This window comes from Seriola lalandi, unplaced genomic scaffold, assembly GCF_002814215.2.
Source record: "Seriola lalandi dorsalis isolate HSWRI2012SDOR001 ecotype SW California unplaced genomic scaffold, Sedor1 jcf7180002054850, whole genome shotgun sequence".
In the NCBI taxonomy this organism is placed as follows: Eukaryota; Metazoa; Chordata; class Actinopteri; order Carangiformes; family Carangidae; genus Seriola; species Seriola lalandi.
The window spans coordinates 2,936,421-2,948,353 of NW_019525403.1; the positions used below are offsets into that span (position 1 = coordinate 2,936,421).

Genomic DNA, 11,933 nt, shown 5'->3' on the forward strand with positions numbered 1-11,933 from the left:
GCGGAACTGGCAACCCTAGCTGTTAGCTTTGCACACCACCCTAGACTGAGCGGCGACCTGACGCAGCAGAGCGGAGCCACGACGAGCACCATCACCGACTGCTGCTTGAGAAGCTTTTGATTAAGTAAGGTTTTGAATAACTTCGACATTTAGTCTTTATATATATTTAAAATAACCGAACAGCAATCAATAATATATATTTTATGCTTCTTTTCTGTTGATGTCGAGTTAGCTAATTTTAGTCAGGGTCGACCGTGAGTCAATTTTCGTCCATGACCATCACCTTCAAACCTGAGCTATTACTAATAACCTAAACTAAATTATTACAAATAACTCGCATCTAATAATATTGCATATTATTTCAGTTATCTTATTGTATGCGGTCGAATTGAAGCAACAGTGACCAGTCCCGCTCCTTGTGATTCAGTCGAGATTAGCCACCTTGCTAGCTAAGCAATGTTAGCAGTGGTGTTAGCTTAGTGTAGCTTACTGTGGTAAAGTTTGTTGTACTGGGTCGAGTTTTTTTTTAAGGGTAATTTAAGTACGAACCAAGAAGCGGGTGCGTATATTACAGATTTAATATCCCCCGTAGTTGCGTCGTCCACCGGTTAAATTTGTAGCTTTAGCTAAGGATAGCATCAATTTGAAAAGCCACGAGGCTGGTACTCGACGTTGTATCCACGCGGTCATCGACAAGGTCAACTTTACTGTTATACCTTCACAAGTTATTAATTGTTTTTATTAAATATTCATGTGTACTTTTGTTGTAACTAATTTACACGATTTAATGTGTTTCAGTGGTTCATTGTTAAGTACTTATGTAGGATTAATATAACTAACATGTCGTGTAACTTATGCTGTTCAATATTATACATTTTTTTTTAGGAACACTAAAATGGACGAGTGGGAAGAAGAGGTAAGTTAGTTCACTGATGTCATTTGTTAATTTTCTGCAGCTTATGAGCAGACAACACCTGCTTTACCTTGACTTTGTTTACAGGAAACTTCTACTAGTTCTGTCACACTAACCAGCCACGCCTCAAGTCAAGGTAAGTTAACTCCTTTGTGTGTAAATTATCCAGTGATCGAAGTGAAAATAATGCATTATGGGAAATGAGCCATTTGTTTCTAGGCTCCCAGGGAGACTTCATGAACAGTGATGGTGAATTTGGAAGGGGTGAGTGTGGAGAAGAAAATGCAGTGATTATCTCTGCCTCAGAGGACGTTGATAACCAGTGCTTCTCTGTCTCTGCAGGTCGGGGTGGAAGAGGCCGAGGCAGACGAGGAGGATTTTCAAGTTCATTCTCCTCAGGTGTCTATTCATCTTATATTATTAATCAAGTTGTAAAATGTTAGTGTCTGACCATTTAATACAAGATTCTTTATCGTTAAAAAGGGCGCTTTAGTCTGTATAAAGTCTGTTATTGAGAGGCCAATGTATGACTGAAAAGCTTTGATCCAACTAAAATATGTATTATACTGAATCCATCCCTGGGCAAAACTGAGGTGTTTAGTCGTATTAACCAGTTACTGTTGCCTGTCACTTAACTGAATCTACACTGAAAAAACAGTGTTGCTGCTTCCAAACAGTCAGAACCAGCAGGCCTGTGGATTTGAAATGAGACCCCCCAGTAGGAGTTTAAACTGATGCAGATGTTGACCTCCACTGTAGAGGGAAGCTAACCTTTGACCTCTGTTTGTAGGTGGTGATGAGCATGGAAACGGTAAGTACTGATAGTATGACAGTAACAGGAGCCAGTTATCAGAGGCTCAGTCCTTATTGGTGCTGATCCTCCTCTCTTCTTTACAGGTGGTGACAGCTGGAACAACACAGGAGGAGAAAGAGAGGGATTCAGAGGCAGAGGAGGTCGAGGTGAGACATGAACTGTGATTAACTGTTTTTGTGTGAACCTGAACCAGATGTTAAATACAGAGGAACAAAAACTTAATTGTGAAAATACCCAAGTTGTGTGGCAGCCCTGAAAACTTGAGTTGAATATCAAACACTGGTCCCATGTAGAGTGTAAAAGATTGTAACTCTCTTCCTGGAGGAAGCTCTAGTCAGATTATAGTTACAAAAGATTCAAACACTTTAAAACATTCAGAATATTTCAAACCACAAACATCACAGGAAGCATCCTAGATGAGACAGTTAAGGTGGGGATAGGTGTGGGACAGGGTCAAAACATAACTCTTCTGAACAGTGTGGAGTTGAAATACTGCATCAGCAGATTATGGTGGGATCACCTGGTAGATTTCAAATACAACAGGTAGATAAATACTTCATAAATACTGAAGGAAATCCAGGCATCCAGTAGCTCACATGACACAAACAGCACGGCTGTGATTTGGTCGGCTTCGAACCTACAACCAAATCACAGCTGTAAAACCCACTACACACCAACATAAAAGGTAAAGAACAGAATAAAAGTAGGCATAAACAATTCAATAGAAAAAAAATCTGATACAAATGTAGTGTGCATGGAACTGAATCCTTGGAAGAGGTCATGTTCTGATGTGTTTGTTTCATCAGGTCGCGGCAGAGGATTTGGTGGAATGGATTGCATTGAATTCGGTGGTAATATTTCCATATGTTCTGAGACACTTCAGTCAGGTGAAAGGCATATAGACATGTCAGCTGACTGTGTGAACTGTCTATTCTACAGGAGGAGATGATGGAGTGTGTGAAAATGGCAGGTGTTCTTTACCTAAGTACAAAAATAAAACCAGGTTTCTGTTGTAGTTTGAGGTTGTAATATGTTCCACTGCATGTGAATGTGTGTGTTTGAATACTGTGTGTGTGTCAAAAGGGTTTAGAGGAGGAAGCCGAGGAGGACGAGGCAGCAGGGGAGGACGAGGCTTCAGACAAGGTATTAAACTCATCCCTGTAAAAGTGAATCAAGATAGATTTGAAGTTGTTATGTAATGTGAGGTGTGAGGAGGTGGTGACTGATGGTTGATGTGTTCAAGGTGGAGACCAGGGAGGCAGAGGAGGCTTTGGAGGAGGTAAATGAGGAACCATCAGTTGTTTATTTGAAGTGTAATTTATTTCATGTGTGTTAATGTGTAAATGTGTGGTTGCAGGTTACAGAGGAAAAGATGAACAGATCTTTGCTCGAGGTGACAGCAACAGTTGTTTTTATAATTAACTGAATGATTCATTTTGGATGTTGTACATGTCACTGATGTGAATGACATGTGTTTGCGATGTAGGAGAAGATAAAGATCCAGAGAAGAAGGATGGGAACGATGGTGATAGTAAGTTAATGAACCTGTGTCTGTAACCATGTCCATCAGTGTTGATTAAACCTGCATCTCCTGAAGACTTTCTGTTCTGACCCTCAGGACCAAAGGTCACCTACGTCCCTCCAACCCTCCCTGAGGATGAGGACTCCATCTTTGCCCACTATGAGTCAGGCATCAACTTCAACAAGTATGACGACATTCTGGTTGACGTCAGTGGAACCAACCCACCACAGGCCATCATGGTGAGAAGAGCTAAATATATGTTATTCATCAGCTACAGGATTCACAGATTCTCTATTAAAGATTAGCTGGTTTCTAAGACAAAATGTAAAGATGCTTTGGTAAATAAATCATCTTATGTCTTTCAGAGTTGATGATAAATCGATAAGCTTAACAAAGTTGGATAAAAATGATTAAGGCTAGCAGCCCTGACAGTAACTTGTCTGTAAGTCTAGACATGCAGCAAGTGTTTGAAGCGTTACAAACTGGTGTGAGTGTTGTGGCCTTAAAGGGAAAGTACACACATTAACAGACTGACGTCAGTCAGCTGAATTAAAACAGTCACAGCACTCAGTGTTTTAACCTGACTCAGCAGAATGAATTCTCTTCTATGTCATGAAACGATGAATCAAACCTCTGTGTTTGGATGGTGCAAGCTTTGTTGTGGTGAAGATATTTAAACTTGTGTCTGACCTGTAAACTGAGCTGATTCCCTGGTCTAGTAACCTGAACTAGTGAATGACTTTCATCATCATGACAACACGTGAAGCTGTGTGTGTTTTTGATGTGTTGCTTTCAGACCTTTGCTGAGGCAGCACTGTGCGAGTCCCTGAGTAAAAACGTCAGTAAATCTGGTTACGTGAAGCCGACTCCTGTGCAGAAGCACGGCATCCCCATCATCTCTGCCGGCAGAGATCTCATGGCCTGTGCCCAGACTGGATCTGGTAAAACGGTGAGTCGAGAGACAATCGACACCTGACCTGCAGGTTTGTGTGTAGGCGTGGTTTAAATGTGTCTTCTTCCTCCTCCAGGCTGCGTTCCTGCTGCCCATCCTACAGCAGCTGATGGCAGACGGCGTGGCAGCCAGTCAGTTCAGTGAACTGCAGGAGCCTGAAGCAATCATCGTCGCTCCAACCAGGGAGCTCATCAACCAGATCTACCTGGAGGCCAGGAAGTTCGCCTTTGGGTGAGTTTGCACTGAGTTTAAACTTTAAATCTCCCAGAGAGATGTGACATACACCATACAGTGAAAGATGAGTGAAGCACGCTGTAATCTCAGCCTCTTGTCAACGCTGTAGGACCTGTGTGCGCCCAGTGGTGGTTTATGGTGGAGTCAGCACTGGACACCAGATCAGGGAAATATGCAGAGGATGCAACGTCCTGTGTGGAACTCCAGGGAGACTGCTGGATGTGATTGGACGAGGAAAGGTAAGTGAGCTCAGAGCTTTCAGTTACTTCATGTTCACAATGTTTAGTTGAATTATGATACGTGTGTGTGTGTGTGTGTGTGCGCACACTTCAGGTGGGGCTCCACAAGCTGCGCTACCTGGTGCTGGATGAGGCCGACCGTATGCTGGATATGGGCTTTGAGCCTGACATGCGCCGCCTGGTGGGCTCCCCTGGAATGCCCTCCAAAGAGCAGCGTCAGACCCTGATGTTCAGCGCAACCTACCCCGAGGACATCCAGAGGTCTGACCCCTGACCTCACAGCCTTAACTGCTTTATTGTGGACACCTGACATGGATGTTGTGTGTTTACAGGATGGCAGCTGACTTCCTCAAGACCGACTACCTGTTCTTAGCTGTGGGCGTGGTGGGCGGAGCTTGCAGTGATGTGGAGCAGAAGTTTATTGAAGTAACTAAGTTCTCCAAGAGGGAGCAGCTTCTTGACATCCTGAAGACAACAGGTAAGTTTGGATAATACTTTAATAATAGTTTAATGAACATCTGTAAGAGTAATTCTAAATAAAAACAAGTTTTCTGAAGACTAACAGGTTGTTTACAGTACTGCAGCACATTTGTTTGTCTAGTTAGACGTGTAGAAACTTATGGATTCAATGATACATGAACAAGCTTGTAATTAAGGTGATCAAGTTACTGGAGACATCACTACACAGCTTCATGTATCTTTAAAAACAGACCTCTGCAGCTCCTGTTATCGCTGAATAATGAATTAAAGCTTTGTGTCTGTCACTGAGCTCCAACTATAGTTAAAACTTTACCACAGTGGAATATGAGCTGGTGCTGGGTCTCTCACAGTCCTGGTCTTGGTTGCAGGAACGGAGCGCACCATGGTGTTTGTGGAGACCAAGAGACAGGCTGATTTTATTGCCACATTCTTGTGCCAGGAGAAGGTTCCAACTACCAGCATCCATGGGTAAGTGATTTTTACTTACTTTACTTACCTTTACTTTTAATGCAGATGGTGATATTTTCAGGCACCCCTGTTCCTCTTAGGGCTAGTGCAATTAATGACTTGTTCAGGGATCTATGTTCCCCTTAGTTTTAATGTAGATGGTGATGTGTTCAGGGACCCATGGTCCTCTCAGCCTTAGCTCAGATGGTCATGTGTTGTGTCGTCTATCAGGGACCGGGAGCAGCGGGAACGGGAGCAGGCCCTGGCAGACTTCCGCTCTGGGAGATGTCCAGTCCTGGTGGCAACCTCTGTTGCTGCCCGTGGTCTGGATATTCCAGATGTTCAGCATGTGGTGAACTTTGACCTCCCCAACAATATAGACGAATACGTCCACCGTATTGGGAGAACTGGCCGCTGTGGAAACACTGGAAGGGCGGTGTCGTTCTATGACCCCGACAATGATGGACAGCTGGCTGGGTCCCTTGTCAGCATCCTGTCCAAGGTAGCATGAGACCACCTGTATGATCAGCACTCACACTGAGCCCTCACTTCACTGATGAGCTGTGATATTCATACTCGGTCTGCACATGCATCTGGAGGAGGAGTCCCTCAACTGCAGGAAGGTGTAGGACACAGTCAGTCCTCATAATTTCAGTTGTTGGTTTCATTGACAGGCCCAGCAGGAAGTGCCCTCCTGGTTAGAGGAGTGTGTGTTCAGCGGCTCAGGTGTGAACCCCTCCAGGAGGACCTTTGCGTCCACAGACTCCAGGAAGGTAACAGGGTCCCCTCTTCTGGTCTATAGTCTGTCCTCATTGTGTGTCCTTACTTCGCATCCTCTGTCCTCACTGTCTCTCCTGTCCTCACTCTGTCATCTCTGTCCTCAGGGTCCACAGGGCAGCTCCTTTCAGGACAGCAGTATGACGAGCCAGCCGGCTGTTCCTGCTGCAGCTGATGATGAAGACTGGGAGTAGAGGAGCATGAGAGGAACATTAGAGGAATAATAGAGCAGCACACACACCAACATTGACCTGAGTTGTTTTCTTTTCAGGTGTTCATCTTGTTGTAGTTTTATCACAGTGGTTTTGTTTGAAAGAAAATATTTGTACAAAGAGGAAAAACTGGTCCCAGGCTGGATGATGGTGAAAAGTCAAGTGAGATGTTAAACAGGATGAAACCAGATCTTCAGTGAGATCTGTCAGCTTTACCTTCACTGACCAGAGTATTTTTTTTTTATTATTATTCTTTTAATCATTTAACAAAAGTCAAAACTAAAGACTCATATTTGAAATATATTTTGTTTCCAACCAGGAGAAAGATCACCAATAAATAAAATAAAGCAAATCCTGTATTTATTGTCCTGTGTTTAGGGTGTGACAGCGGTACCTGGTTAATGAGTCTGATCATCGTCCTTTAAAGTTCATGTAAAGATCGAAGTGTATCATTGCTGCCTAATTAAAAGGACTGAATGTTGATGAACTGAGTCTGAGGTCAGTTACTGAATTATTCATCACATCTTAATTATTTTTAAATGGCACATCATCAATACATCACTACTAAACACTGAATTTAATTTGAAACCAATAAACTAGACAAAGAACTCAGTCTCCTCTGAACTGGCTGCAGCAGTTAGTGAGACGTGCACTGTAGTAATGACGAAATTAAATGAACAGAAAATGTGGTCAGCCATGTTGAACTATTTCTAATCGCTGGCCATCACATAACTAGACTGATCTGTTCCTGTTAATGGCCACGTTCACTCGGATTAAAATACGGAATACAAAACTTATTTAAAACATTCCATATTGCCTTAATGTTTATTAAACATAAATATATAAACAAATGGTTATTAAACATTAATGACAAAACAAAACCTCTAAAATAAGACGCATAATAGAAAGGATATGGATAATTCATAAATAAATAAAATATAACTAAAAGGCAATGAATTAAAAAATCAGTATTTTCTACCCACAACCGGACACATCCTTCCTGGTCTGTAGCTCCACCCACTCCATGCTGTGTCATCGCGACAGGAGCAAATTTGATTGGTTAGCTTCATGTTTCCCGTTTCAAACTTGTGTTGAAACCGGAACCAGTAGAAAACAAATGAAGCCGTTCATGGAGAAAAACACTTCAGACCTAAAAGCTGAAGAAGAAAGGGGCCCCTTTGTTTGACAGGACGTGGAGTTAGTCTCGTCAAGTAGTTTGTGAAGGTGTTAGCTATGAAAGCGACAGCTAAACATAAGGTAAGAACGACAACAGTCAAAGTTAGTAACGTCAGATAACTACCATAGCTAACTAGCTCTTTGTCAGTAGGTTAACGGCGACACCAGCTGAAACGTTAAGCTGGTTTTATCTGCTGTCTGGCGGCGACATGAGACACATTAGCATCTGTTAATATCATCAGATGCGATCAGTACTAATACTTTAATCAGTGATCCAAAGTTACACTATAGATTACACAGCTGTGGTTTTTTGTTTCAGTTTATTTGTTGGTTCTTGTAATAATAGTCTGTTAGTATGAAGTGTATCTGACTGACTCATGAACACTATTAAATGAAGATTATATCAGCAGAACTCAATGCACTTTACATTCGATACAGTAATATAATGAACTTGTTCAGCGGCAGTGTCTGACGCTGTTGTCAGTGTGAGCTCAGATTATGGGATGCAGGGCTGATGTGAAGGGGAAGGGAAGAAGGTTTACAGTCCTTCACCTGAAATAACCATCAGATGTTCCAGGCTGTAGAGTGACCAGATGTTTCAGACTAAAGGCTGACCAGATGTTCCAGACTGTAGACTGACCAGATGTTTCCGACTGTTGAGTTTGGTTGTATCTGACAGGTGGTGACATCAGGGAGGCTGACAGGGGGAGGCAGAGTGCAGCTGACCAGAAAACAGTGAGTACACCTGTATTCACTTCTTAATGTAGATACTCTGTGCGTTTCTGTTAACACCCTCTCACTTTTCCCTCTATCTTGTCCTGTTAGAGTGAGTCCACATCCTGGACCAGCAGCCGGTTCTGAACCAGCCTACTCTCTATACTCCACAGACTCTGAAGACCAGGTACTGAAGTGAGCAGCAGCAGACAGTAATACCAACATGTGTCAGCGTCACCTACACAACAACAGTGTGAACGAATGAACAGACAGTAACTGTGAAACAGGAAGTCCTTTAGAGGGACATGAAGTGACTGGTGCTCAGTTGTGTCTCTGTCCCCTCAGGTCACCACCCTCCATCAGGGTCTGGACCGCTGTGCTGCCTTGCTCAGTGGCATCCTTCAGGCTGATGAGGCAGGTAGAGGAGTTTAACATCATGCTCATCAATACAGCAAGTAATGCTGAGCAATCAGCTGATTGATCAATTGATTAGTTGACTGAGGTGTGTGTGTGTGTGTGTGTGTGTGTGTTAAAGCCCCGGCCAGCCTTCCTAGAGCAGTGACAGGTGGAGCAGCCAGATCCAGACCATCCACCTCAGTGGGGAAGAAGGCCCTCAAGAAACCGCAGAGAAAGACAGGTGTGTGTGTGTGTGTGTGTGTGTGTGTGTGTGTGTGTGTCTGTGTCTGTGTGTGTGTGTGTGTGTGTGTTAGTAACTGGTTCCCTCATCTCTCTCCAGTCCAGAAGAATCCTCAGTCCTGTCAGCGAGGACCAGGCACTGTGACTCCAAGACCAGGACCTCGGTCTCCAGCTGCTCACTCAGGAGTGAAGCTGCATCCGCCTCAGAGGCTGGTTCAGACCCTGCTGCAGTCCCACCCCCCTCCATCACACAGTCAAAGATTTCAGTACCTCTCCACCACCACCCCTCCATCCAAGTCCCAGACATCCACCCCTCCATCCAAGTCCCAGACCTCCACTCTTCCATCCAAGTCCCAGACCTCCACTCTTCCATCCAAGTCCCAGACCTCCATCCCTCCACTTCAGCCTCAGGCCTCCGTCCTCCTATCTGTGGTCCAGTCCTCTTCTCACTCAGGCCAGCTGCCTGTCCATCAGCCGGACTTCCTGTCTGAAGCTCTGCCCACTCACTGTGACACCGAGTGTGATGTAGAAGAGGAGGAGGAGTCTGTTCCCGTCAGAGACATCGATCCCCAGAGCACACACACACTCTCTCACATACACACCTGTACCAGGAAGATGTCAAACACACACCTGGATCCTGGACCGGCTGATGAAGTCCCTCAGGACTCAGAGAGCAGGGAGACCTGCAGACCAGACACCTGCAGACCAGAGACCTGCAGAGCAGAGACAGTCCAGTATCTGCTGGGAGAACTGAAGGCTCTGATCGCTGGACGAGGTAACCTGTCTGTCTCACACCTGTCCTATTACCACACAGGTAGAGCTGAGGCTGATCACATGACTCAGTCTGAGGGTTCAGTCACATGACTGTTACATGACACTTGACCAATAGAAAATAACATCCTGAATCTAGAAATATTGTTGTTGTTGTTGTTTGTTTGTGTGGTTAAATCCAGATGTTGGCAGCTGGTCCTGACAGGTGTCAGTCACACACACTGTGACATCTGTGTGTGTGTGTGTGAGGCTGAGAGACACAGTGAGACAAGATGTCAGCTCAGCTGTCGTCATGGATATGACCAGTTCAGAGATCTCAGTCCTGTAGACCAGACTGACCACATATAAACAGACCGTGTGTGTGTGTGTGTGTGTGTGTGTGTGTGTGTGTGTGTGTGTGTGTGTGTGTGTGTGTGTGTGCAGGCAGTGTAGCAGAGAGGCTGCTGAGTCATCTGGAGCAGACGGTGTCCTCACCACTGATGAACATCCAGACTGAGACTGATCCACACCTGAACCAGAACATCCAGGTCCACAGGTAAAACACACACACACACACACGCACACACACACACATCACTAACTGATGTCTGTGACGACTCTCTCTCTCTCTCTCTCTCTCTCTCTCTCTCTGTGTGTCAGACAAGTGATGCTTCGGAACCAGCAGTTAAAGGACAAAGAGAGACATAAGAACATGGAGATGCTCTTTAACTCAGAAGGTTGTGTGTGTGTGTGTGTGTCTGTGTGTGTCTGTGTGTATGCAGCTGGCGACAGAATGTGTGTATTTGTGTGGTGTGAATAATGCGAGTTGTGTGTCTCCACAGTGACGGCCCTGCAGCAGGAGCTCACCGCTGCTCAGTCCAGACTACAGGAAGTCCAGGACGACCTGGCAGAGCTACGGAGCGCCCTGCAGGACACACAGAGCCAGCTGAGAGACAGAGAGGCAGAGAACACAGTCATCAGGACAGGTGCAGACTCTCTGAGACCTGCTGAGTCTGGATCAGTCCTGATCAGTCCACAGACCTTCACCAGTTTACCAGTGAACACATGATGAAGCTCTGTGGACTAAACCTGAGTCAGACTGGATCCTAACAGACAATAATTATAATCAATAATAATTAATCAGTTTAAAGTTTAAGAGTCACATCAACATTTTAATTAATTAATATGCGTGTGTGTGTGTAGAGCTGGAAGCAGTCAGAAGCAGGTTGGAGGAGAGCGAGCGAGAGAAGAGTGAGTTAGCCTCACTCGTCCAACAAAGACTGGAAGAGATAGGAAACCTGAACAGGTACGTGTGTGTGTGTGTGTGTGTGTGTGTGTGTAAAATATTAGTGATTGCTTTGAGTTCAGCAGGTGGTTGTGAGGTCATTAAGCCTCGCCCCCTCCTCTCTGTGTTCCAGGATCCTTCAGAACCAGGACTCTTCAGGTTCTCCTACACTCGTTGACAGTTCAGGATCAGACACAAACCAGCAGCAGAGACCAGCAGAGACCGCCCCTGAACGCATCACCCAGTACTTGAGGTCTCTGGACCAGCTGGGTCCCACACACACTGAGCCAAAGACTCTGATCCCAGTCCACCTGAGAGAGACAAGGTCACACAAACCTGCAGAGACCTCAGCCTGTCACCTAAACCCTCACCTGGATCCATCATGGCGGCCTGAGAGGGAGCAAGTCCGACTGCAGGACTGCACTGTGTCCCAGTGTGACATAGAGTCTGTGTGGTCTGACTGGACCATGAGGTCCGGGTCCACCTTTGACACCAGAGATGAGGCAGCATTCAGAGACGGTCTGGCAGCTCTGGATGCCAGTATAGCCAGTCTGCAGAAGACCATCCAACTGGACCTGAAGAGGTGATCCAGACCCAGCTGGATCTGGACCTGAGGAGGTTTTCCAGGTTCAGCTCCTCTCTGCATGGTGTTTTTCTCTGTGTGTTTTTGATCATTTATAATGTAAAGTGATATTTAACAAATATGAAATAAAGCATTTTATGTATATACAGTATATGTATATTTTCCTTGGTTGTCATGGAGACAGGAGAAAAAAAAAAAT

At 44.9% G+C, this 11,933-nt stretch overlaps 2 protein-coding genes across 2 annotated transcripts; both read left to right on the forward strand.

Moving 5' to 3' along the window:
• Positions 1 to 7,077, forward strand: ddx4 (DEAD (Asp-Glu-Ala-Asp) box polypeptide 4). The gene is made up of 23 exons (XM_023427024.2): positions 1 to 124; positions 886 to 916; positions 1,001 to 1,049; positions 1,133 to 1,177; positions 1,256 to 1,312; positions 1,704 to 1,724; positions 1,811 to 1,873; positions 2,534 to 2,575; positions 2,667 to 2,693; positions 2,811 to 2,870; positions 2,971 to 3,006; positions 3,085 to 3,120; positions 3,214 to 3,258; positions 3,346 to 3,488; positions 4,046 to 4,198; positions 4,278 to 4,432; positions 4,545 to 4,674; positions 4,769 to 4,935; positions 5,007 to 5,152; positions 5,523 to 5,622; positions 5,833 to 6,103; positions 6,276 to 6,374; positions 6,486 to 7,077. Exons 2-23 carry the CDS (start codon positions 896 to 898, stop codon positions 6,570 to 6,572), a joined length of 1,953 nt encoding a protein of 650 aa, XP_023282792.1. The 5' UTR covers positions 1 to 124; positions 886 to 895; the 3' UTR covers positions 6,573 to 7,077.
• Positions 7,078 to 7,689: 612 nt separating this feature from the next.
• On the forward strand, positions 7,690 to 11,885 carry ccdc14 (coiled-coil domain containing 14). Its single transcript, XM_023426946.2, has 11 exons — positions 7,690 to 7,847; positions 8,446 to 8,501; positions 8,592 to 8,667; positions 8,826 to 8,898; positions 9,016 to 9,117; positions 9,217 to 9,891; positions 10,311 to 10,422; positions 10,527 to 10,603; positions 10,709 to 10,852; positions 11,070 to 11,172; positions 11,285 to 11,885. The coding sequence occupies exons 1-11, from the start codon at positions 7,824 to 7,826 to the stop codon at positions 11,736 to 11,738; spliced, it is 1,896 nt and encodes a 631-aa protein (XP_023282714.1). The 5' UTR covers positions 7,690 to 7,823; the 3' UTR covers positions 11,739 to 11,885.
• Positions 11,886 to 11,933: the final 48 nt, after the last annotated feature.

Coding starts and splice junctions, on each gene's coding strand:
- ddx4 (XM_023427024.2), top strand. CDS start 896: ATGGACGAGTGGGAAGAAGAG. Junction 1,313..1,703: donor TTCAAGTTCATTCTCCTCAG/GTGTCTATTCAT, acceptor CTCTGTTTGTAG/GTGGTGATGAGCATGGAAAC. Junction 2,871..2,970: donor AGGACGAGGCTTCAGACAAG/GTATTAAACTCA, acceptor GATGTGTTCAAG/GTGGAGACCAGGGAGGCAGA.
- ccdc14 (XM_023426946.2), top strand. CDS start 7,824: ATGAAAGCGACAGCTAAACATAAG. Junction 8,668..8,825: donor CCACAGACTCTGAAGACCAG/GTACTGAAGTGA, acceptor CTGTCCCCTCAG/GTCACCACCCTCCATCAGGG. Junction 8,899..9,015: donor CCTTCAGGCTGATGAGGCAG/GTAGAGGAGTTT, acceptor TGTGTGTTAAAG/CCCCGGCCAGCCTTCCTAGA.